We start from the raw sequence: 26,268 nt of genomic DNA on the forward strand, positions 1-26,268 counted from the left end.
GATCCTACTAACAAGTAGTGTCTGTGTATCCAAAGCTTTGTTGTGCAAAAACAATTAAAAACACATTAATGAGCCACACAGCTGCACCGGGTGACATGTTCCTTCATTACTATGAACATGAGCACTGTATTTTTATTTCACTCGGTCCCACAGACACAGTCCCGCTGCTGTAAATACTCAGCCGCTCAGCTGTTTAAGACAATTAGTGACCCTTTTTTTAAGGGATGTACAGATCTGACTTATTCTCTGCAATACTGATTCAGATACATCAATTTAGATAGAGAGCCAACCTGATACTAGTCCTCTATATTTCCCAATTCTATAAACCATAATTTTTATGTACTGTAAGGTAACATGAGGGACTGCTGTGGTGCTTGGAACTGAGTTGGCTGCTTACTGTGATGAATTGATGAAAGTAACTGACAGTGGAAACGCATTTTGGTAATAATATTGACAAAGAAATTGTATTTAATGTGGATCGATTACATCTAGTCAATACCTGAACCACTTCATAGTAACGATATCGATCCAGTGGATCTGATCGCTGCAAATTTTATTCTGTTTTAGTAGGAACAAATGTGCTTAAGGCTGAGTGCTACAGACAAGGCAGGGAGGTCATAAAGCACTTAGAGACGGGTACTGCCTCGTTGGTTTGATCTCTTTATGGGATGTGTTAGCAATAAGAATATCACCAACCTCATCTTTCAACATAAACCTTGAGCCTGAACCTGAACTCTAAAACCAAGTCTTAACCTTAAAGGTATCCTTAGGAGTTTTAGACCTCTAGTAGTGTTATGGAGTGTGCCCTAAATTTCTTTGTCTTGTTGGCAGTAATACACAGAGAAACGCAGCAATGCACAAAACGCAGAGAAGAAGAAGACTGCTAGTGACGACATATGGATGTAAACAACGCAGGTTTCTAAAATTGGGCTTCATTAAAAGAAAATGCATTCAACACTTTTTTTTAGATCTCAAGGATACATATATTATTTGACTCAATTTAAAAAACCTTCCTCACTCACAAGGTCGTAAATCCAGGAAATACACACACACACACACACACACACACATACACACCTCTGACCTAAAAAGCTTGAGACAAGAATAAAACCCCATTTATGACCTTTAAAACATAACACATTGTCAAATAGTCCTTCCCTGCAGCAAGGCCATCCGTGTCCTCACCACACACACACACATACCAGCATGCACACACACACACACACACACACACACACACAAACACACACGTACACAGCGTCAGCTCATCCTCTCACATGCAACTATATGAATTATATCTGTAATTGGTTTCACTCCCCTTGTTTCCTGCTCATCCACATACTGAGGGGCAGGTTACTCCCTTTAGATCTACTGCCAGTGATTCTCATCCTAGAGTTCATGAACTTCCTGTCCTCTACTGCTGTGACACCATTTATGCGATCATTAAACCATTTGGCTTACAGTATGTCCCAATTCATCAGATGCGTGATATATATTTCTTCTCTAATTGGTAATAATTTATAGTTTAAACCCGAAGGCTACACCTAACAATTAAGTAAAGTAGCCTGAAGGGGATAATGGAAATTAATTCAAGCTTAAACCTTTTTTTGCATTAAAGCGAGCGATCATGTACATTTTTCTTGGTGGGATTTTCTTTGTTGTCACTCAGTGTTCATCACCATTAAATAAACCAATGATAGGGCTTTTCATGTTTTTTTGAGGGGCTTAAATACACCAAAATCATTCAGTTATTATTGGTGAGAGCAGTTTTTGTAATATATTATCATTGTTTTATTGCCTTTTTGTCCTCCTTTTCTTGTTTTTGCTCTTGTCCTGCCTGCTGTCAGCCAAATCTTGTATGACATTACTTGATCAGTGGGCGAACATCATGTCTGTTTGTTGGTACTTATTTGATTTTGTCATACTGTACCCGTCATACCCCGTGGCTCAGTTAGAACAATAAGTTATTGTAGTGATAGTTGGTCGTTAGTCCAACAAAACTACATCTTTTCTCTTTTAATCTGAAAGAAATCTCCCCTCACAGCGCTAACAACTGATGTAACCCAGCTGGTTTCAACACAGCGGCTTCTGTTTTCCTGGTGGAACAGGTGCAGAATCACAACAAGCTAATAAATACTATTTGAAACAAGTTGCTGAAGGCAGATGACATTAAATTGTCTTGGAGGAGACAGCATGTATTGCTCTGGTCCTGGCTGAACTGTTGCCCAAAGCAGGAAACGTTTCAATTACATTAGCAAAACAAAAGTTGGTGACAAAATGTCATAGCAATTTGGCTGTGGGACTCCATGTGTTGGGGTACATTCTGATAATTTCATGTTAGATGAAAATTATTGACAGTACAGTCACATGGGAGAACAGTTGCAGCATATTTTTTCCTTCTACAGTGTTTGGTCAAATTGCCCCACAAATTATCGACAAAAAAAGGCAGGAAGCACAATTCAAGCGAGCGCTGATAAAAGGCTGACAACAGTACAAAACACGACTGCACTTAGCAGCATATGCTCCTGAAAACAGGCTGGTAGCTCAGCATAAATCATTATTGTCACCAATACTGCACCTGTTCTCCCTCTCAGGTGGAGTCAAATTCAAGGCAAAAAAAATGTTAACACATTTTTTAAGCCTAATGAAAAAGACACTTTTTGGTATTATCACACAGAACTTTGGGTTACTTAACATAATCCCTGGTTCTCTGATAACAGATTGAGGTGTTTCACTACGGGAATCACCTCGGCGTGACCGACTACAGAAGCTCCAATGACACCAGGTCTGTCAGTGACAGTAAGGTCGAACTGTGCTTTTGCTGCTGCTCAGATATTTTTTCAGACATTGCTGAAGTTCAGCTTCTGTCTGAAACAGGCTGTTTTAGCTCCTGTCTCTTTAAGGCCCCCCTCCCGATGAGCCCACTCTGTTCCTCTCTCAGCAGACCTCCAGCATCTCTGGAGGCTACGAAAACAAACAGTAGTAGAAGGATTTCACTTCTTTGGAAACTTCTCAAATACATCCGTTCATGTTCAAGCCTGAACTTGATCATGCACATGGAACAAACTTAGCAACAAAGGCCGTTTACGGGCATGTGCAAACAATCTGACATCACCACGACGAGGATGTAGAGGGAAACATTGCGAACGAAGCATTGGAGCAGGCTGAAGCCCTGGCTTTTGACTTACAGGGTAACATTTTACATTCATCGTTCACCTCAAGTTTTGGAACTTTGACCATGTTTAACATAGACGTCCAACATTTTAATACTATAAAATTACAGAAAAATCAGTTGTAAAATATTCACAGCAGTTTCACCAGCACCACCTGTGTCTCTCTGGTGTGAAGGTGTACATTATAAAGGTGATGGGACATTGCTGAAAAGGATGCTCAGTAACTACTCCCTGAGAAAGTATTTTATGGTAAAAACAACCAAAAAGAATCCAGTGAATAATGTTTGTTGCCACTGGCACTGCTGCATCAATAGTTTCCCTCCAAAGAAACAGATGGGAGGTGTGAGATGCTTGCATGTCTTTGTTCTCCTTGCTCTTGCACACACACACACACACACACACAGTCTGCATACAAACAAACAAACCCGCACACCTGTACAACATAACATAACAATGTCACTAAAACTGTCAGTGCCAGTGACACGATTTCAGAGGTGAATTATGAAGAGCAGTAGAGAGGAAAAACAGATCGATGCCATGGCCTCTTTTACAGACTCACGCAGGGCGGGGCAGAGACGGACGATAAGAAGGAAAGAGGAGAGGCTGAAGTGAAGTTTTGCAAATTAGGAAATGATCTTATTGCCATGGCAACAGGTGGATTGAAATTGGTTTGGTGCAACATTTAAGCAAAAAGGCAATAAAGTCCCAGAAAAGAAAGAAGCGCGTGAAATAATGTTTTTTTTTGAGGTCTGACTGGGAAGAACCAAAGCAACACCAGAGAGGAGAGAGAAAGACAATAAAAAACAGACAGATGGAGCACAAAAGATACTTTGAAGATTCGTTTTGTTATTCTAGGCATGCTACATACTGGGGGAAGATGACAAATCAATAACAGACACACCAACAATAACAAAAGAGTTGATGCGATAAAAGAATTAATAACCCCCTTCAGAAAAACAGTAAATAGTTACAGAGCATAGTAAAGAAAAGTTTATTGTTCCCTGAAAAAAAGACCAGACAAACCTGGAGACAACATCTACTGAGACGTGTTCATTGAAAACCGTCTTAAAAGGTTCATACTTAGGTTGACGCTAACTGTGCAAACTTCATCCTCTGAGGAAGACTACGAGAGACTAGTGAATGGACCTTGAGTTGAGATTTCTATTTTTCTATAATGATTTGACAGACAGTCTCATTTTAAGTCTCAGATATGTTACAGTATGTTTCCATAGAAACATGAAACGTTGTTATGTTTGTTCTGTCACTTATTCTTCATTGATTTACTGTAATATGTGGTCTCAAGTTTCATTATGTATATATATTGTAAAAGTTCATAAAAAATGTTCATTACAAAGAAACAGTAAGCTTTCATTTGATGAAATGCTTTGATAAAACCTTATGACTTATTGATAGAGGTTTATAAATATCTTAATAATAATTGTCAATGATCTGATACAGATAATTTGGTAAACACACAATATACTGCAGTTCATTCTATATGATTCAACTCAGCCACTCAGTTTCAATAAGATATGATCGTTTGACTTGTTTATGACTTAAAATGTATTAGATTTGATTAACTCAATTTACAAAAAGACATTCATATTTCATCATTTTTTATTTCAAGTGCTGAATCAGAACTTTTTACATAATGACTTATGACATACTTTTTTATTCAACCCGTCCCCAAGGAAGATATTTTTCACTGAAATGCTCTACACTGGGTATTGTTTGCTTTTATTCCTCAGTCTGTGTCATCTTACTAAATTTGGCTTTTTAAAAATGCTATATGAGTGGATATAATTATAAATAAAACTGCTTATGGCTTTTTTAAAATTACTTTTATCTTCTATTTTGTTTTATTCTTTTGTCTTCATGCCTGTTTATCTAATATGAAGCATTTTAAATTGCATTTTGTTTTATAAGGTACTATACAAATAAACCTGTCTTGCCTTATTTATTAATAACTGATACATTAGTCAATGGTTTAGACTTCACTGGTTAATCAGTTTAATAATCCCACATTCCATATTTTGGGATCATTTATTTTATATTTGAAGTCAAACATCACTTAATAGTCATTTCTTAGTGTGTTCTCTCTAGACTACAGCGTGATGTGTAATGAATTAATTCATACATTAATTCCAGCTGAGTCGTGCATTAATTACTGTCAAGTGGTTTAAGTGTTACTGATGTTCTCTATAATCAAACTGGGAAAGAGATTTAATGAAACAGTTTTTTTCCTATTTGCCACATAAAAAAAATGACTCAATTCAGTGAAATTTAATGGGACAAAGAAACTTATCAACCTATCCGACAGGGCTTATTACAAAGCCGACATAGACCCGAACAGCTGTAACCTGCCTGTAGTGACAGAGAGGAAGAGTGTCTGCATCCACGTGACCCATCAGCAAGAACACGCCGCCTGCAGTCGCTCGTATATCACTGGAGTCTGAGTGCAACCAGTAGGGTTACTGAAGTCGGCACTATTGGCAAAGATCCCAGGAGTCATTAAGCTCGGCCTCTAGCTGTCATTGCCCCCCTCCTCCTTCCCTCTCCTCCCTCCCCCCCTCCCTCCCCTCTCCAACCTTGTCTTTGGCTCCAGCGGGGCCCACGGGCCGAATTTAGACCACTGCGAAGTTCAGAGCTGTTCCAAAGGTCCCACAGTGATAAGAAATTACTATTTAATGAGGAATATTATTAGCAGCGTAAAAAGGACGCCAACTGGCTCTTTACAGGTCAGTAGCATGGATGTATGTGTGTGACACAGGTCCTTTGCAAAACTTCAAATATTATAGACAACCTGGGTCACCCTCTGAGGGATGACTTTGTGACACTACTGACACTACAAACAGATAATGGGCCTCATGTAAATAGATTTGTTTAGAGGCACGTACGAGTGATTGGAGACAATTTGTGGCATTCATCATACGTTTTCTCGTACTTGTAATTTTCTCTAAGGTACGAACAAAATTTACAAGTGGTTCAGATCTGTTGTATGAGTCATGAACAGACAGTGTCTGACTTTCTTTACAAGGGGAGAAACATTTGTTTGACTTAGATTATAATGTCTTAATCTGAATTAATTAGGAGTTTAAATTTGATATGAAATCAACTAAAACAAAACTTGATGCAAAATTAATATTCTGTTCACCATATTATCATTATCATAGTTTGACCATTCACTGAGAATATGGCATATTTTGATGCAGCAACTTTGACATTTCAGTAGTAGCTGGAAACAGCTGCTTCAGGGTGTTTCTGCAGGTCCTTCCAGTATCATTTTGTGTTGCAGCTAACGGTGTAACATCACCTATTGTAGGCTGTAATATTCTTTTTTCTAATATCTCTCTGACTGTCACATCCCTTGATCGCCTTTTGATAACATTTTTGTGAATGAAACTTGCCCACAAATGGAGCAGAACAGGACGTCTTATATTATATTATCATTATATATTTTCAGGGCACTGATTATGCTAATGATCCATTCTCACAAACTCAAACAGGTGACATTCATCAGGCTGAAACGAGCGATTTACGACAAGTTAGGGCAGTTAAGAGAGTTTGTTGAGTCCAACTTCCTATAAACAAAACTACACCTCACAGAGAAAAGTCAGAGTGCTTTAGGATAAGAATACGAAAATGTTTCCCTCTAGAAATGTTCTGCTCCTTTGTTGATTTAGTGTCTTTGATGTGGTTTAATTTCTTCTCTTTTTGGTGAGTCTGGGTCTGTGTTCTGTACACGAAAGCCAATTTTCCAGTTTTGAACTTACGGGCAGACCCGTGACCTCTTCACATGCCATTACAATGATGAAAAGCTATTTGTGTATTTCTAAATAACCATATCAAGAACAAAAAAAAGCCTTTTCCAGTGAATGTTTGGCTTAGCTAAACACAGCTTGACAGGCTAAATGTGGAATTCATCCGAGAGAGAACATGAAAATGTCATGTCTCAACGTAACCTTTAGCACCAAGACATTTTAACGTTCGATTGTATCTACAGTTATCTGGAAGAAGACACACAAACATGTCATCCACTAAGAATAAAGCAGATCCTCCCGAGGTAATCATATGTCACTGTCCTTCTTTTGACCTGTAATTGTGGTGCTTTGATAACCATGTTTGAGAGACTGATGCCGTTCTGTTGTGAATGTGCCATTTCCCAGCATTCATCAGTATCAAATGACTAATGTCTGAGAAATCAACTGAAATTAGTCACTGAAAGACAAAGGATCAGTGAACAGAGCAGACAGACACAGAACCAGCCCATAACCCCTTAAAAGAAATACAAGGAAATGAGTCTTCTACTTGTAGTTATGCAGTCTGTTCACACACCACGGCTGTTTTTCCTACTGCAGTTCAAATCTGTGTGTTTATCACTGGCTGCTGTGCTGCATCACAAGCTTTGTAGTTGTGCCATCGTTGAAACACATTAAAGAAACGTGTGGCAGCTACAAAAATAAAAAAATACTGCAATGTTGAGGCTGCCTTCAGTAGTTTAACAGTCCACTGAGCAATGTTTTCAGGAATAGTTTGATACGGTGGGTTTCCAGATCGCTCTAAATTTTTAGCTTGACAGGAGTCAACTTACTTTATCTGCAGCTTTAATTAGCTTGCTAAGCTAACTAGATTACAAGCTACTTAAGCAAACTACTGTAAACACTTTGACACTTTCACTATCTGAGTAAACCTGTCCAGTATTCTTATCAGTTTGCCTCTTTTTGTAAGTCTTTCTGTTAAAGTGCACACATTTTTGTGTCGTGAGTATTGATGTGAAATCAGTCGGTTAGCTAACTACTGTTGGTACCGCAAATCAAACAAATCTATCAGTGATAAAATAATTCCACAATGAGTGATAACAAGCATGAAGAAACACCTCCACTGCAGTCTTTACAAGTTCATGTATAGATTAATCCAACAATTTAGCATTGCACTCCCATAGCATTGTCTGACTCATGACGGACAGTTTTTTTCATTTTCCAACTTCATGCAGCTCCTTCTTTAGCCAAAAAAGTCTTTATACAGATGAGTTTCCATTTAAACTATGGCTATCTGGTGGAGCCTTAAAACAACTGGTCTAAGCAGCTCAATGATTATCAGATCACCTGTTTCCTGTCCATTGTGATTTTTAAAATTGATGCAAGTTGTTTGAAATGAAATTCAATCACCTGCTGATGTTGCTTGGTCACCAAGATGTATTACATCATCTGAAAGCCGTGTCTGCACTAGAACTATATCTTACAACCTATCAACAGGTGACACTTGGCAAAAATACTTACAAATGGTCTAACTGGGTGAAAGGATGGATTGTATTGCAATGATACGTGTTTATATATGTTTATTTCTTCGTATCTTGTAGTTGCTTACCCCAAAGTTGGAGGCTGCAAATCTGGCTGGAGCGGAGACATTGGTGGAGGCTGTGGGGTGGGCGTAGAAGGCATTGATGTTGGCCAACAGGGTGCTCATCACTGCTGGCACTCCTGACAGCATGTACTTAGAGGACAGGCAAGAGAAATGACTGAGGAGGGAAGGAAGGGAGGGAGGGAGGGAGGGAGGGGAGGGGAGGGAGGGGGTGTCAGAGAAGAAAGGAGGTGAGCAGGTTCGAAAGGAGGACAGTTTGAAGGCAGTAAGAAGTTTAAAAAGTCAGGATAGAGAGGGAGGGCAGTAAGGCGGGGTTATGATGGGAGGAAGGAGGAAGGATGAGACAGGTGGAGACAGAAGGAAGGAGGAGTTGAGAAGAAGACATAAAGAGGCCAGAGAGAGAGAGAGAGAGAGAGAGAGAGAGAGAGAGAGAGAGATCAGAAGGAGGGAGGCGGTCGTAAATTACAGAGCAGAAGGAAGAGGATGCAGGGATCGGATAGAGGGAGGAAGGAAAGGGTTGGGCGTAATTGGGAGATGAGAGAGAGATGGAGAGGTGGGAGGGAAACACAAAAAAATGAATTAAAACAATCTCCAGAGTTGGTTTTATAGACAAATCTTTAAATCAGATTAGCTTCTATGTAACAGAAGTTACAGGTTTCTGTTGCGTCTGTGATGAAACTCACTATAGAGCTCCGTAAAGCCGAAGGGGAGCTGCAGAGTCGCTGATAATTCTGATGTAATTCTGACTTGACACATTGTTATTGTAAAAATTATTGATCTGAATACTATGTTCAACTCCAGGGTGCACGAATACAACTGTGTAGCCAAAAGCAAGGCAAAAAGAACAGTGAAAGTTATCAGACCATTCACAATCTACATCCATTCAAATGTTTTCACACAGGTTTCATGTCATGTTGTGTTACCAATTTGTTTGGATGAACTATTAACTCCAGATCATAAATAATAAAAAAAATAACACCTGCAAGGGTCAAACGAATATGAAATTTGCCAAGTTTGTTCTAGCGGAGGAGCCAAAATGTTGCCGAAATGCAATGAGTGTGCAGTCAGAAGTGAAAGGTCTATAATGGCTACAGTACATCTGACTCTTTCAATCACCATTTTCATTTGGCCGCGTTATTGATTGGCTCATATTCCCATTTCCACTGGGACGAAGTCTGGGCCATTTCTGCTTACAACTTCAATTTACTCAAAGCTTCCTGGTATGATTGTGTTATATGATTTTGTTTCTTTCCAACGTACAAAACATACTCGTAGACCTTTCGTATGTCCCCTTAAGGTCAAATTACGACGTTATTATTACAACATTATTACTGTAATTAACCCTGTGTGTGTGTGTGTGTGTGTGTGTGTGTGTGTGTGTGCGCTCATTGAGTCTTTCTCTCCACCTGCCTACAGGGATCCAATCAAACTGCTGGGAAATCTCAGAGGTGACAGGTCATCATTTCTCATTAGAAGAGATAAACTAATTTGCATTCTGTTTATAGTTCATGACAACTCCGCCCACCTCTCATCACACACACACACACACACATACAGGCTAACAAATACTAAACACAAACACACAAATTTGAACTATTTCCTGATTTGATTTAGCCATACAATCAGCTGACGTCATAACCTGTTGGATGAATAGATTGCTGCAGGATACAGTAAACCTGCATTACATTAAGATTAGTGGGCTTACGTCATGGCCTGGTAGATGGACTCTATCCCGTAACGCATGGCGAACTCATCCACGATATCCTGCTGCACCTCGTCAAAGTAAACCTTCCACGCATCGTCTCCCTTCGCTGCCGGGATCTTCACCACGCCGCCCCCCTCTATGTCTGTCGAGTAGTGGAACGTGTTCTAGACAGAAAGAGAACAAGTAAAAATCAACGGCGCTCATAGAAGGTGACAACAGCCGGGAGTTTCAATCAGTTATTCACAGAAACATCATCATACAGCAGTGAGCTGAGACGCTCTGGCCTCAAAATGTTGAAAAAGGTTGAAACACCCAATCAGGTCACTTTTATATATATATATATATATATATATATATATATATATATATATATATATATATATATATGTTACATATATTCAGACATCTGGAACATGTCACTGTTGAGTGTTAATATTACTTTCTATTACTGTTGTTTCTTGCTCATTGAAAAAAATGTCTGCATCTGGGAACTTTGTTAATTTTCCCTCTCGCACTATGAACAATTTAAAGGATTCGTGTAAACTGACTGACAATTTTAAAACAATTGGTCACAATCAAAAAAATCCTCAAAAAACTCCTAGAGGAAATATTTATTTATTATTCTATTAGAAGAAGAAATGTTCCCTCTTTTGGTCTCCATTTGATTTAGTTGATCTATTGATTCACTATTGACAGAAAATTAATTAACAATGGTTTTAATAACAATGGTTTCAAAGTCATTTATTGAATAAAAATGCCAATCATTCACCGGTTGTCAAATTTGAGGATTTGCTTCTTTTGTCTGTTTTATGTGTTTGTAACTTGAATATTTTTTGAGTTTGTTGACAAAAACTGTTATGAACAAAACTAAAAGAAACTTAATGAACTTGTGATGGACATTTGACACACTCAATAAATCATTTATTCAAGTATTTAATCAGTTAAACTGTAATAAAAATGACATATCTTGCTGCCTCTCCGGTTGGTCTCGACTGGTTTTCACCTCTTTATTATAGAATAAAATAAAGTGCTCATCTTATCTGTGATAGATATGAACACAGCCAGAAGCCAATCACTCCTAGACTTCCTACCCATTACAAGTGTGCGTACATTTGTGTTTGTGTTTGTGTGTTACCTCATGAAGGCATGTGTACTGCACGTGGTAGGGTGCCACCTTTTCCTCTCCCTCGATCTCCACACTGATATGAAGACGAATGGCACCAGACACTGCCGACTTATCTGTTCTCTTTTCTGTTAGTGGAGACAATTACAAACAATTACTGTGAAGTGATACGTTCTGAACTTAAATTGGAATCCAGATCTAAGACGACAACTAAAACGGTGAGGGCTCCAACTGCTGTGCTAATGAGCAAACACACACATAGACACACAAATAATCTCATGGTTCTGAATGACAACATACCCAGGTTGTACCAGACGTCCATCTCTCCGCTCAGCGTTCGGACCTCGATGATGCTCTGGCCCAGGAAGTCGTCAGATTCCCTCTTCAGGCGCTGCTTCACCCGAGACTTAATGTCATCGTCTTCATCCCAAACCCGCAGCTTGATACGATCTGATGAGTTGTGGCACTCGCTGTGAAAAAAAAGGGGACCGACATAGTTGGAATAAACCGATTCCGGTATGATGGAGTAGACAGTTTGAGTGAATTTAAATATATTCACTATAAAAAAAAAGAAAAAAGTTTGTGGTTTGGTGTTTTTTACTTTTACTATGCTGCCTGATGTATTTCCTTTATTTTTTGGTCAGTTTACACAGCGCACATCAGAATTCCTTTGATCAGTAAATACAGTATTAAAAACCCTTAAAACTCATCATGAATCAAGCACACAGAACCTCGCTCTTATCGAAGGGTCGTCATGAATAACAGATGTGTCGGTGTTTACCAGTAAAAGCGACACGGTAACAGTGTAATCGTTTTTGAATATTAACAATAACTACTTTATTTAATTTTTTAGTACTTTAAATTACAAATTACAATGTGACAGTACTGGAAAACACAGTGTACTTAACTACAGTTTAGATTTTTGTATTGTATGTTTTGCTTGACTACATTTATTTGACAGCAAAAGTTACTTTACATATGAAATTTTACTTACATAACATTGTAGTGAGTTTAAAAAATATAAAACATTATTATAGATTAAAGTACCCAATAGTATATAATGTATAGCCTGACCGAGACCAGTACCAATATTGATATTTCAGTTTATCATATCAGATGATATATTGGTTTATATTAATTATCTTTACATAACATAAAGTATACTTTTTTTAACACTTGTGACTAAGAAAGGTACTGGGAAGGATGTTTTACAGTTAAAAAATAAACTCGTCACTACTCTGGTGGAGTAATCATAGATCAGTGAGACTGTTTCAAATATCTTTTTTGTACTTCAGTTTATCAGCTGATATATACACAGATATATATATATATATATATATATGCAACGAGCTCTCATATAAAGTAGTTAACATCAGCTCCACCTTGGCCTCCATTTGACTACAACATCAAAATGCTTCTTATATGTTAAAAATCTGTGATAGTAATGTAGTTATATAATATATGCAATGAAAAACAATGGAGGTGAATGGATGACACAAATACGATATATACATTTATAATAATATAACACTCTGAAAGGGGCCGATCTGCAAAATTATTACTCTTACATTGGATACTTCATATTCTGCTGATAATATTGATACATTAAGGTATTTCTACTTTTACCTGAAGGCCACATACACTCTCGCAGGTGTTTTTTACTCCGTGTACTAATAAGTATGATTTCATGTACTATATTTCACAACAAAGCTAACATGAGAGTGCAGGAGATGTCAGTCAAGCACAGTCTGTACATGCCCACAAAGTCCTGAGAGGAGGTCTAATCGGTGAAAATAAGTAAGAAATCACCTGTGTAGTTTCACAATGGGTGTGCAGGGCCTTTAAGGTAAGAATCTGAAACTCTCTTACACTAACGCAAGGTGACCGTGACTCTGACAGTTTCGCTGCACTTTGATGGACGTCCAGCTGAGCTCTACAGCTGAAAAGAAACTAACAAGCTGAACTTACAAGCTGAACTTTTCTTCCCAGACTGGGTTCAGGTTGCCATAGATGGTCTTTGTTCTCTTCTTGGTCTTGCCGACTTGGATGGTGACATACGGATCACTTGAGCCTGTCCTGTCCTTGGCCTGGAGACCCTGCGCACTCAAAACTGATAACACACACACACACACAAAAATAGAGAGAATGACTATGAAAATTGCATAAGAACAACAAACACCTACTCATTACCATCATGTTTCTATGTCTCATTCACACACACACATACACACACATACACACACGCACACCATAACACGAGATATCACCCACATAGTTATGCAAAGCCTCGTAACACAATTCTTATGACTCACAGGCAGATGTTGGATAACAACGTTTATCGCAAAATGACTTAAGTGCAACAAGTGGTCAAAGGATTCTCTAAAACGACTTGGACTTGTGACAAGCTCTGGCTTTAAAAGGGAAAAAAACTGTCATAATAGACAAAGTGCACTTAAATTTGAGTGCGATTTTTTAAAATGCATTGATGAATTAAGAATTTCATTACTCTTCACTTTGTATTTGGCATATTGTTTGAGCTCCACTCTGTCAAAAATAACAAATCAACAAATAAAAATAAGGAGCGGTTTCTGTGACACTTTGGCCCAGACAGCATTAACACAATAAATGTGTTTGCCTTGAAGACTGTCTGTCGGATTCAAAGGGGCAGAAAACCGATTTGATAGATGGAGATTACAAAGCTTATGAACTGAGTCTGGACACATTTCTTTTAGACGTAAGCCCGACAGGCACCGTGAAGGTTGTTTAACCGAAGGACAATTTGATTCCTGCCACCCTCGCTGCCACTTTAATCCAGGTGAGAAGGAATGTGAGATCTGCAACAGATACTGATGAGTGTAACTATTTATAGCTGCAGTCTTGAGCTACAGCTAAAGACAGAGGAGGCTGAGCGACATCTATGCAAATGCAAACGTCTGGAAAATGTAGGAATTTAATGTGATGCAATATAAAGTTAATCACGCAGGAAAAGTTGCAAAGTGAAGATAGAAAACCAAGAAATATGTAAAAATATCTGCATCATACTACAATATATAAAAACAATGTAAGTAATAAGGCTTATAAATGGGATCTATAAAGGTGTTAAGAGCAGAATAATATAAATAATATGAAATATTAGTAGAAATATACAGTATAAATGCAGTATTCATGCAGTATAAATATACACAAGAGTATTGCACAGTTGAATTATTGCACAAAATAACTGTACTGTTAAGTCAGTATTGCAATATATAAATTATTAATGATGGGGAAGCTGCTGACAGGGTTGAAATAAGTCCAAAGGGCCAGTCTGTTGACTCAGAGTGTCTGACACTCTGAGGGAGGAGTTGAAAAGTTTGATGGCCAGAGGCAAGAATGACTTCCTGTGGCGCTCTGTGGTGCATCTCAGTCTTGCACTGACTGTACTTCCTGTGCTTGACCAGCACGTCATGGAGTGGGTTTGAAACATAGTCCAAGATGACACGTAACTTGGACAGCATCCTGCTCTCTGGCACTGCCGCCAGAGAGTCCACCAGCTCCGCCCCCACACACCATCACTGGCCTTCAGTTTGTTGAGTCTGTTGGCATCCGCTACCCTCAACCTGCTCCCCCCCAACACACAACTGCAAACAAGGAGAGCATTGGCCACCACAGGCTCATAAAAGACCTCAGCATTGTCTGGCAGATGTATGTTTTATTAGTCTATGGTGGCCGGTGCTAGTGCCAGACAGAAGGGTTCAGTAGCCAGGCTGTCCCAATCCATGGAGCAAATGTGATAAAATTGCTATTTTTATGGAGCACTGATGTGCGTCAACACTAGGAAAAAGGACAGCAGCAAATCCTGACACGTTGATGAGTGTCATTGCAGGTTGACGAATGACGTGCTAGCTCAGAAAAAACAATAAATGCTTTGATGCACATCGTACGCCGCCGTGTGTTGCCCTTAAGAGGACTATAAGATGACTAGTTTAAGGAGAGCACAGGAAGAGTGCGAGGGCCCCAATGCAGAGCTTGAAATCGGGACAAACTTTTTCTACCTTGCTCATTTTTACATACATTCTTATGTACTTACTTACATATTTGCCTACCTATGTTCATACCGTATGTACAAATGGAAAGCATGTTCTGAAACACCAAAAACTATCCTTCTGTAATTTGGAAACTACAAACAGCCAGGTGTTTGGTTTCTCCGGTGCACTGAAAAGTCAGAAAAACAAACAATCACGCCCATCGGTCCCTGTAATATCATTGCTATCAGTTCAGTCAGTGTCGGTCACTGAAGCATCTCATCTGTGCTAAAGGAAGTTTTGAATATTAATAGTTTGAGATACTCCCTAATGAAATCAACAGATTCTTCAAAGAGCTTCTCCTGTCAGTCCACGACGAGTTCAATCGCCACTTGGCTTCTATATATAACACTGACTCTGACTTTAAAGTACGTCTGAATTTCTTTCAGATCATTTATGCCTTAAATGATTTATTAACGCCTTTGAGAGAATGTTTGTTAAGTATTTTCTTTACTTTGTTCGATGGGACAACAGTTGCTTTGTGTGAACATAATATTGTACTGTGCTCTATGACAAAAGTAGGATATCTGAAAACGAGTAAGTCACAGTAAAACTATATCAGGGTTGGTCTCATTTACAGTATCTCTGCATGGAAACTGCCATTTTCTTTTGAAAGAGGTTACAAGTGGCCACATTGGAGGAAAATTAAATCATAATATGACAAAAAAAAGAAGTTGTAATATTTAAAGAATAAAGTTGTAATGTTTTGCAAATAAAAGTTAGAATATTTAGGGGAAAAAGTCATAATAGAATAGGATGCTTCATGAGTAGAATGTCATATACTTATTGATTAGGTTGACTGGATTAGTCAACAGTCATTTTAACTTGTAAAAGACTTCCAAGAGCGCTGCACCTTATCAGAGGTGAGCAAGTTAACATCTGTGTGGACAGTGAGCCCCACAAAGGTGAGATTTATGCCGTATCAGAAGTGTTTTCAAACAGTTTGTTTCTGTTCTCTAAGAGAAGAGTCTTCAAGGATGAAGACTAGTGTCTCATTTGGAAAATGTACATCCATCCCAACTCTAATAAAGAGCAACACACAGCTGGTTCTCTAAACTTTGACTCATCCACAGTCCTGAACATGTCAGTTAAGATGGTTTTGCCACTGTGTCGGTCTGAATGAGAAACTGCCATATCAGCACATTATCACCAGAGCAATGACAGTTAATTCTTGCTGTCTTTAATATCATTTGCATAAAGTCAACCGAGCTTTAATCACTTTCAGATGCTATGACTGAACTCAGCTGTCTGCAGCTGCTGCTTCACATTTATTTTCTTGTAAATTTTCAACTTTATTCTCAAAAAATCTCAGATTTTAACTTTTCCCCCAGTAAACCTAACACTCTGTACCAAACCAGTATTTTGAAATGTTTGATCCCTTCAGCTAGAATTACAATTCTAAATTTTACAGTGAAACCTTTTTGCAAATCTTTTAATAGCAAATCAAAAATGTGTAGAATCTGTGAACATGTGGCTGATCTTGACAAGCAGAATGACACCGAGTGACGATGATTGTCACCTGACCATGAATGAATTTCAACAAAGAGCCAGATGAATGTCGGTCCCAGTATCTCCTCTTTAATGGAGCTCATCACTGGTGATCAGGGAGACAAGGTGTGATGGCTGCCATGGCAACACTGCTGCCACTATATGGTGTGATGTGTCTGGTTGCTTTGGTAACAGCAGCGATCTTGATGATGTTTGGCAAAGGGGCGAAAGCAGAGAGGTGGGGAGGTGGGGACGCTCGTCTGTTCAAATTAGTGAATTTATCTAAATTCTTAACAGCTAAAGTTTCTCCTCATTTCAGAAAAGACTGTCAGAGAAAAGGAGAAACTTTAATAAATGTGGGATAGGTGAATCTTTTTTTAGATATTTATTTGGGGAAACCTGACATGCTTTTGTTCAGCGACACTTTGCTTCACTTTCACACAGCTGCGGGTTTTCACAGTTGCCGGTGACAACTGTATAGTTTTCTTCAGTTTCCTCGAGGGCGTATGAGTTGTGCCATCCCACCTTTTCCAACATCAATCTGGGATTTGAATGTGCAACAAAACTGCTTTTCTAACTTTCTGCCACCTTCATAAAGTTATTAATAACTGAGGAAAATACCAAAATGTGCCTCACCACATGGATCTCTTTTGATATCTGACTGACAGCAAAAAGCCTTCCATCCGCTGAAAAACTGTTTTTATTGTATTTATATAACTGTAAGAACCTGATGATTTTATCCTGCTGCACACACCACTTATTGTTACAAATTTCATGCCTCAGCAGGCTCAGCAAAGTGGCTGAAGCAAGCGGTGAGAGTAAAAAGCCGATGTAACCTTGAGTCCGCTCTGCAGATTGACTTCACACAGAGCTATGAGTGTTATACACACTGAACAAGTGCGGACGCACATACACACAGTATCCTGTTGCTACAAGCCTTTTTGGACACTGTTAAGATGGAGCAGGTGCATTAGTAACAACGGAGAGACTTAGACGAGGGGGAGACAGGAAAAAGAGAACTAAGAGAGGAGACAGGTTGGAAAGATTTCTGGTGTTCTTCACTGTAGATCATGTTTTAAGGTCAGCCTTTATAAAGATGATGTTTTTGGAGGCATCATCACACTTTCAAATCATTTATCTCAATTTTCTGATTATGTTTTTGTGCTGTACTGTGCTGCTTCTGTCAACAACCACAAGAATAAAGAGAGTAAAGGCTAAATACGCAAAGTGGTAATAGTTGCGAAACAGAGAGAGACAGAGAAAACACTGTAATGACAACTAATAGAATGCAACTAATAAAGGTAAAGCTATCTATCCTTTAGAAATGGTATTTCAGTAACTATTCACACGTCTTCTGTTTCAAAGTTAAAAAGCCACTGGACGTACTGTTGATGGTGATCTTGGCCGACCACTTGGAGGTGCCGTCCAGGACGCTCTGCTTGACGCTCTTCATGTGCTGGGCGTGGAGCATCTTGGAGATGTTGAACACCTTCCGGATCTCCTCAAAGATCTCAGGCTTGTTCCTCTCACGGATCTTCATCCTGTCCTTCATGGCCATGATGATGTGCTGCGTCCGGTCCTCCGCCCCCGTCTTTGAGCTCTTCTCAGCCGCTCCTGAAGATGACGAGGGAGGATGAGGGAAACAGAAGAGAAGGGTGGATGATGAGGTTTTTTTTTTTTTTGCTCAGACACTTTTTTTTGTCAAAGCTCAGCTTAACTGTTGGAAGCTCCGGGGACACAGCTGTAGAAGAGCATTGCATTCAAAAGCTAATTTCTGATAAGGCCAGTCATATTTCCAATTTCAACAGCACAGAACTGCATCATCTGTGGCAGACTTTTCAGTCAGTCCACTCGTTCAACTGCAGGTAGCAACAATAAATACAAAATTACAAAAATGTTTTCTGTATATGGTAACAACTACACTAACACAGGACACTTGGGCACGTTCTATCATATTCAATTTAGGGTTGCAACTAACAATTACTTTCATTATCAATTAATCTGTTGATTATTTTTTTGATTAGTTGATTAGTTGTTTGGTCTATAAAATGTCTTGTTTTGTCCTCACCAATAGACCACAACCTAAAGATATTCAGTTTATTATCATAGGAGACTAAAGAAACCAGAAAATATTCACATTTAAGAAGCTGGAACCTGAGAATGTTAGCATTTTTTCTTAAAAAATGACTCAAAACGAATAATTGATTATCTAAAATGGTCACTGATTAATTTTCATTCGATCAACTAATCAATAAATCAACTAATTGTTGCAGCTCTAGTTCAATTCTCAGTACTCACTCTGCAGGCAGTCAGCGTTCAGCAGCTCCTGGCATTTCTCATGCACTTTGACCCCGCACTCAGCGCAGCGCATACCCTGCCGGGCGATGCCCCACAGCAGCCCCTCGCACTCGTAGCAGTACGTAGGCGTGGTGGCGGTCCAGACCTCAAAGTTGTGGGGTGTGGTGCAGGAGATGGGGTAGATGAGAGCCTGCAGCGTCTTCTTGAACACATGGTTTTTCTGTGGGAGTAAAGACAGGAAAAAGTCAAAGTAAGGAAAGGCGGGACATAGGTCGGGGGGTAACGGAGCAATAAGAGAATCAGGGTTAGAGAAAAGGGCATTAGAGGTTTAAGAAGTTATCCGAGGAAAAGTACGGACAAGAAGAAGGCAACACGATAGAGAGTGACAAAGGAAAGTGTGGGATGAAGTGTTAAAAAGAGGTGAGTATGGATAGTGAGAACACAACAAGACAGGACAGAGGACACGAGGTAATTGACACAAATACAGCCAAACAGAGAGGGTGTAGGTGGTATAGAGGGCAGAAGACGAAAAAAAAATAAGAAAAAGCGCTCTTACAAATGAACTAGTGACTATAAAAGCAACTAAAAGGTGAAAGACTCATAACAGGGTAATTTCATGGTGGCTACCGCTAAGATTATGCAGAAATGTGCTAATTTTTTTTTCATAATCTTTGGCTTCCCCTCGCATGAACTGAATTCTGCTCATGGTCTCGTGTAGGAGGACTGTGGGAGGAGGTGAACACATCTCCACAGCATGAAAGGACACCTTGACTGGCAGCCCAGTATGATTTGATAAACACAAAATGTGTATTTGGGCATGTGAGTGAATATTATCATTTTTCCTGTCTTATTCTTATGGTAGCAATGCTAGTATAGTTAATAGTAGCATCCCTTTGCGGGTTTCATTGCTCTTAGTTTTACTTTTTTGTCATCTCTGGCTTTAGTTTCATTCTGTCTTGCTCCGTTTTATTGATCTGACTTGTGTTGCTCCAATTGTTATTAGCTTTTTTTAGACTTTATTTTTCCGACCTGTGCCTTTACCTGATTTAATTACTCATGATTTACTTTCCTTGTCACTGTAAAGCATTCTGTAACTTTAAAAACCCCCTTTATAAATAATAGTATTTCCACCACAGTTTCTACCATTGTTAGTGAATGGGCGGCTGAAAGCACATTTTTAACGTTTTATACAAGGATTCAACACCTAATAAAAGAGAATATCTGCTGTCTGTGTTTACAAGGCAGCATAAATGCTACTTTCATCTGTTCATACAGTCTGATAATGGAACAGCCAACATTGCCAATCTATACTTACGTTGATATTGCTCTGCATTTCGTATGTGCAGTGTCAATCTGTATATTTGATAGGGTCTGGAGCTAACAAGGCACATAGTTGAAGGTTGTGGATATATTTATGTACTGTAAGTTTTCAGTTTTGATGAAGCAGTAAGTTTATGGTCTGGATTTACCTTCTAGCGGGCCCTGGGGCAAAATATGAGCTATGGTTTTTAAATATGAATATTCACCATGTAAGCATACCAACAGGAATATTAAACATTTTGTCACACAGCCCTACTGCAAGACAAGACCTCATATCTAGATACAGATGCAGGAGTCGCTTTAATTCCATTTTAGTTTAAAATAAATTACTCAAATTACCACAAACTAATTACCTCACCGTGAACCGGGGGATTTGAAGGGTTTGAGGCCATGGGGCAATTTGCTTGGTTGTTATTTGTGACCTATTTCATCAACGTGAATAATTAACGTGTCATTTTATAAAATGTAATCACTGTCATGACTTGACAGAGTACAGAACGAAAGGCACAAAAGAAACAATAATAAACAAACCTGAAACCTCATTCAGTCAGGGGAGGCTTGCGGCTACTGGCTCCATTAAAATTTGAAGCTACCCCGAGGCTGACTCAGCAAAATTCAGAGCCACAGTAAATTGGATGCCCAACCAACATTTTAACAATATGACTATATAATGACAGTTGGTGAAAAAGTGTGAAAAGGCGTGTGTGAAAGATTGTGGGTAAATGTAAGTTTTTAGGTTTATGTGGATCCGCATTAGCTGGCATCAGGGTGACAGCTAGTGTTCCTACAGCTAACAATGAAATCATAGCTTCAGAGTGTGTGTGTGTGTGTGTGTGTGTGTGTTTCATTGGTATCTGGGCACTCACAAGCTCCTCGTCTTTCAGGGAGGTCCGTGTGGCCAATGTGTGGGCGAGTCCAGCTTTCCTGGACTGTATCATAGACTAGAAAACATAGAGAGAAACAAAACATCAGAGATAAACAGCCACAGAGAAAAAAACAACACACACACACACAATGTGAGTAGAAAAGTAAGAGCAAAAGAAAACTTACAGTAAAAAAAAAATCAGGAAATCAATTCTTTGTGTGATGTTGGGGTCTTTTAACTTTGAAGGTTGTACAAGCTTGATATCACACGAAAAACACACACATTTGTTCACTTACTACCTTTGAACACACAGTATCAAAAAACATGTCATACATCTTTCCTTTATTCTCTCCTTGAAGACAAACGCTCACACATGCTTGTATTTCTACAAATGTGTTCTAATTAGGGATGTTTAGTGGAGTATTTTTGCCCCTGATCCAAGTCTAAATACTTAAAAATACTAAATATCTGCCAAGAGTATCTTTATTTTCCAAATACTACAGCTGAGAGGTGCACACATAGCCTGACAGTACAGCCTATGTTAAAGCTTTGCTGTCATGGATCCCTATGACATCTTATTTTCTGTAGTGTTTCGTATCATTTCAGTGAAGAGAGGAGTGTCAGTGTGGATTTGCTGTGGCAGGATGTTTGGACAAAACTTTGCCTGCCTCTCTTCATCTCCAGCATGAACAAAATACTGAAGTTCAAATACAGTTTTTATCCTACAGCAGCACTTTAAATAGATGTCCTTTTTTTTTTTTTTTTACCCAAAGTGGCTCCGTTCACGGCGACTCACTAACGCATGCTGTCACTTATCATTAAGTTAAACTGATTACTTCCATTTACTTTTAGAGCAGTCTGTGATTCATCAGCTCATATACTGTATCTTTTAATGACCTTTTTAACTTTCTAAAAAGTTGTGGAAAATCTATCTTTATTTCTGGTCCCATCCCCACACTGGCCCGTGGAGCACAGCGTTTCAGCAGAATCCTGAGCCTCCACACTTGGTCTGCCTGCAGAGCTCACAATATAAGTTTTATTGACAATTTTAATATGTTTTGGGATTGCTTCTCCCTCTTCACAGCTGACAGAGTCCACCCCAAACAGGCTGGGAAGCAGAATGCTTGCAGCTGACCTGCAACACGCAGGTTAACACAGGTAACCTCTCCATGTGACTGACTGTTTACATCTCATACATCCTCTCCAGAACCTCCCTCTATGTCTTATCCTCATCTTCTCAGTGTCGTCTGCATAATCTTGGTGTGATTTCTGACCAATCCATGAGTTTTGATGCTTATATTGGGACGCAGACTCGATCATGTGTCTATTACTTAAGAAACATAGCCAAACTCAGGTGTGTTGTGTCAAGAGCTGACATGGAGATGCTAATACATGCTTTTATCTTATCACATTTGGACTACTGTAATTCTCTTTTTACCTGCTTTAATAAATCTTCCTTGGACCGTTTACAAACCGACCAAAATGCCTCTGCTAGGTTTTTAACACGATCCAACAGATGGTCACACATTACACCTATTTTAACTTCTCTGCACTGGCTTCTTGTTAATTTTAGAATGGCCCTGCATGGCCAGGCTTCACATTATATCTTGGACTTTCTGTACCCTCACACCACAAGCTGAGCTCTTCTGTCCTCTAACCAGGGTCTTTAAGTGTACCTCAGACATGTTTTAAGACTTGGGGAGATTGTACATCCTAGTCGGCAGCACCTAAGCTTTGGAATAGTCTCCCAATAAGTCTGAGCTCTGTGGACTTTTTAAAAAAGCAGTTAAAAACCCATCTGTTCAGACAGATGGGTTTTTACAGACTGTCCTAGTGGAAGCAAGTATAAGGAGAATAAAAGGTAGCATGTGGTATTTATGTTTTATCTTTGTTTTATTTATTTGACTGTGAAGCACTTTGTGACTGGTGCCTGTGAGATGTGCTATATAAGTAAACTTAACTATCTATTCGCTTCAAGAAACTGTTTTAATGAAGTGCAATCAGGAGTTTTGATATGGTAGTTGATGTATTTAGTTTAGCTTATTTGACATTGCAAATTGCACACAACTATGAAAATGTCAAGTCCACGACTTAATTCCATTATGTGATGTAAAGATGGGAAAGATGCAGGCGACTGGGTGACATCATATTACCAACAAACCAACACTTAAATACATACTGTATATGATCATTACGGAAGCATGTTGACGCTACAATGACAAAAAAAAAAATTAGCTCCATAACGAGAAAATTATTTATAATAACTTGTTATAATGAGATAATTTATCTAGTTAGAACGAAAACAACATGTTTTATTATGTCACTGTTTCCCTCACTGCTGATGAGGAACTTCTGAAATACAAAGCACAAAAGCACAGCAAAGTGCTGTTTTGACTGTGCTCCATGAAACTTACTTGTTATTGTGCATGTTACCATGGTTACATATATACAGTCATCACATAAACAGATCACTTCATTGACAGTTCAAATCAAGAAGGTGGATTTAATAGTAGTTTCAAATATCTGTGGTCGGTCTGCTTTGCTTTGGTCTGTTTGTCACAATAAAGGCACCTACTATTATAAGAAAGCTTTATCATTATAACGAATTTTGTAATTGGAAATACTTTTGACGGCTCAGTTTTTTTGTATCAACAAGAAACTGAGCATTTTTTTTCCTTATCATGGTGGCATTGATACGCTGCTATACACTGTGAATAAAACCACTCCAATTCATACATCCCAAAAAATAAATCATATAAAAAATTAATTACAAATTTTAACAAGCTTGCAAGAAATGTAAGTCAGAAAGACCATGTAACTAGTCTGATGAATATGAGTTTCCCTGACTCTATGAACGTTGTGTTGGAGACACTCCAACTGGGGTCTGCTGCTATAAATATTATGCACTGCACTGATTTGTAGTTGTGTGGCTCGAGCCTTTAGAGCTGTTGGAGCTGCTGCCTGCTGACATGTGCTTTGGGTTCAAGCCCAACACAGCCTGTCTGTGTTGAGATTTTCGTCATTGTTTGCTTTTTTTTTTTCTTTTGCGCCTTCGGGCTGTGATGGGATTTCAGTTTTATCTGCACAGTTTTGTGTTTGCTCATATCTCCCTCCCGTCTCTTTTTCCTTCATTTCATGAATTGTGTAAGTTGATATGCTTAACTTACTGAAGATAAACTAGATTGTTCTCCAGCCTGCAAATCTCTTTTTAAACCTCACTCAGGCTCCTGCTGTTGAGAATATGACCTTCACTCTGGAGGATCCACTTCAAATCAAAGGAGACAAGTTTCTTTTAATCAGACGATTCAAGTCTCTTAGATCTCAACGACTGAATATTCAGAGTTCTAACCACTCAGATGACAGGCAAAAGCCTGTGGATGTATGTCTCAGCTTCCTTACAGTACTTCAAAGTAAATGTGAGACTAAAGAGAGAGAGACACTAATTACTGGAACATTTATCAGCATTTGTTTGTATAGAGAGCCAGGTTTGTTTTGTCAAATAATTAAGTTGCTGACTTGCTCAATCACAGCGAGACCAACCTGTTAAATATAGAGCTTGTAGCTAAAACACCAATTAGAGAAAAGGCCTCTCGCTCTCTATAGGCATCAATCTGTAGAGGGAAAGCTGAAAGCATCGAGGAGAACCGACGGATTTTTTTGTGTTTATCAGAACACCATTTTGAAATACAGGTAAACAATGACTAATGTTTGTATGTGTGTGTCTTTGTGCTCGCACAACCTACACAAGGAAACTCCACACAGAGCAGATCAACATGCTTTGCTAAAATCAGGACCGTTAGTAAGTGTGGGATGAAGCCCATCAAACCAATGGTAAAACAAAGCAGCTTAAATTTCACTTCTCTTTTACTCACCATAGCCTAAGGGTCGACGAAGGGAGGGAGACAACATGTGCAGGGAAAAAGAACAAAAAGAAAGAAAAGGTTAGAGACAAACAAACAGCTTCCCCTCTGAGAGGATCAGCAGCTTTCACCTTGAATCCAGTTATTCCCTCCTTTGCGAACTAATTATTACACAGTGGGTGCCACTGCAGAAGTACCCCTTCATGATTTTATCCCAGTGTTTCCCCCAGGTTGACTGCTTTGGGGTGGTGGTGGCAGCCTCAGAATCGGGGGATGCACCCAAAACTCAGGAGAAAGTCAACGGTCACACCTTTCTACGTTATTTTTTTTGGCCTGGTAGGGGTTCTCGTTGGCCTGGTGGCCCACCAGGCCTGTACAGTTATAGGGGAAACACTGTATCCTGTACTGTATGTGGCCTGCGAGTAATAATTCTTATATCATAAACAAATTAGCTGAAATTGAAATGTAAAACGCTTGTGTCACTCAGCCAGCTCGTTAACATTTCTTTTCACTGACTCTTCCAATGTCGGAGCAAGAGTTAACAAGTCATTACATCTGAAATCCATAACCAAAGTGATGGAGCATCTAGTGCAAAGAGAAACAAAACTAACAAGATACAAAAGGCAACTCAGCAGCGTAGAAAAACCAACACAATTTATATTTTTGTTTCTGGTATATAAAACAAAACAAAAAAAATGAAATTAAGTTAAGAAAAATGAAAGCTTTGATTGCTTTTATGATCGATATCAGTCATATCAGTGTGTCTCTGTATCTCTATGCACATGGAGGGTTTTATAGGTGTTTTTACCTGATTGTGCTATTCTTGCCTTATTGTATTCTATAGTCTATTATTGCTCCAGAGATGTTTTATTGGTAAAGCAATTTGAATTTTGAAAAGTGCTTTACAAATACAGTTATTATTTAGAATTTAGATGAGAACATATTTGCTTCCTTCCTTTTTCAGTCAGTACTCTGCAGTGTTTTGAATTTGGTATATAATATAATATATAT

At 38.9% G+C, this 26,268-nt stretch overlaps 1 protein-coding gene across 1 annotated transcript in view; it reads right to left on the reverse strand.

Annotated features, from left to right (window-relative positions):
* Window positions 1-26,268, reverse strand: part of LOC137169129 (protein unc-13 homolog B-like) — a 202,162-nt gene that overhangs the window by 49,211 nt on the left and 126,683 nt on the right. Inside the window, exons 13-21 of the mRNA XM_067572132.1 lie at window positions 25,270-25,275; window positions 21,399-21,473; window positions 19,213-19,432; window positions 18,301-18,528; window positions 13,331-13,472; window positions 11,663-11,832; window positions 11,375-11,490; window positions 10,240-10,403; window positions 8,541-8,691 (exon numbers count right to left, since the gene is read on the reverse strand). Coding sequence (XP_067428233.1) covers window positions 8,541-8,691; window positions 10,240-10,403; window positions 11,375-11,490; window positions 11,663-11,832; window positions 13,331-13,472; window positions 18,301-18,528; window positions 19,213-19,432; window positions 21,399-21,473; window positions 25,270-25,275 — 1,272 coding nt within the window. The remainder of the gene's footprint in view (window positions 1-8,540; window positions 8,692-10,239; window positions 10,404-11,374; window positions 11,491-11,662; window positions 11,833-13,330; window positions 13,473-18,300; window positions 18,529-19,212; window positions 19,433-21,398; window positions 21,474-25,269; window positions 25,276-26,268) is intronic.

The sequence above is a fragment of the Thunnus thynnus genome, chromosome 2 (assembly GCF_963924715.1).
Source record: "Thunnus thynnus chromosome 2, fThuThy2.1, whole genome shotgun sequence".
NCBI classification, from domain to species: domain Eukaryota; kingdom Metazoa; phylum Chordata; class Actinopteri; order Scombriformes; family Scombridae; genus Thunnus; species Thunnus thynnus.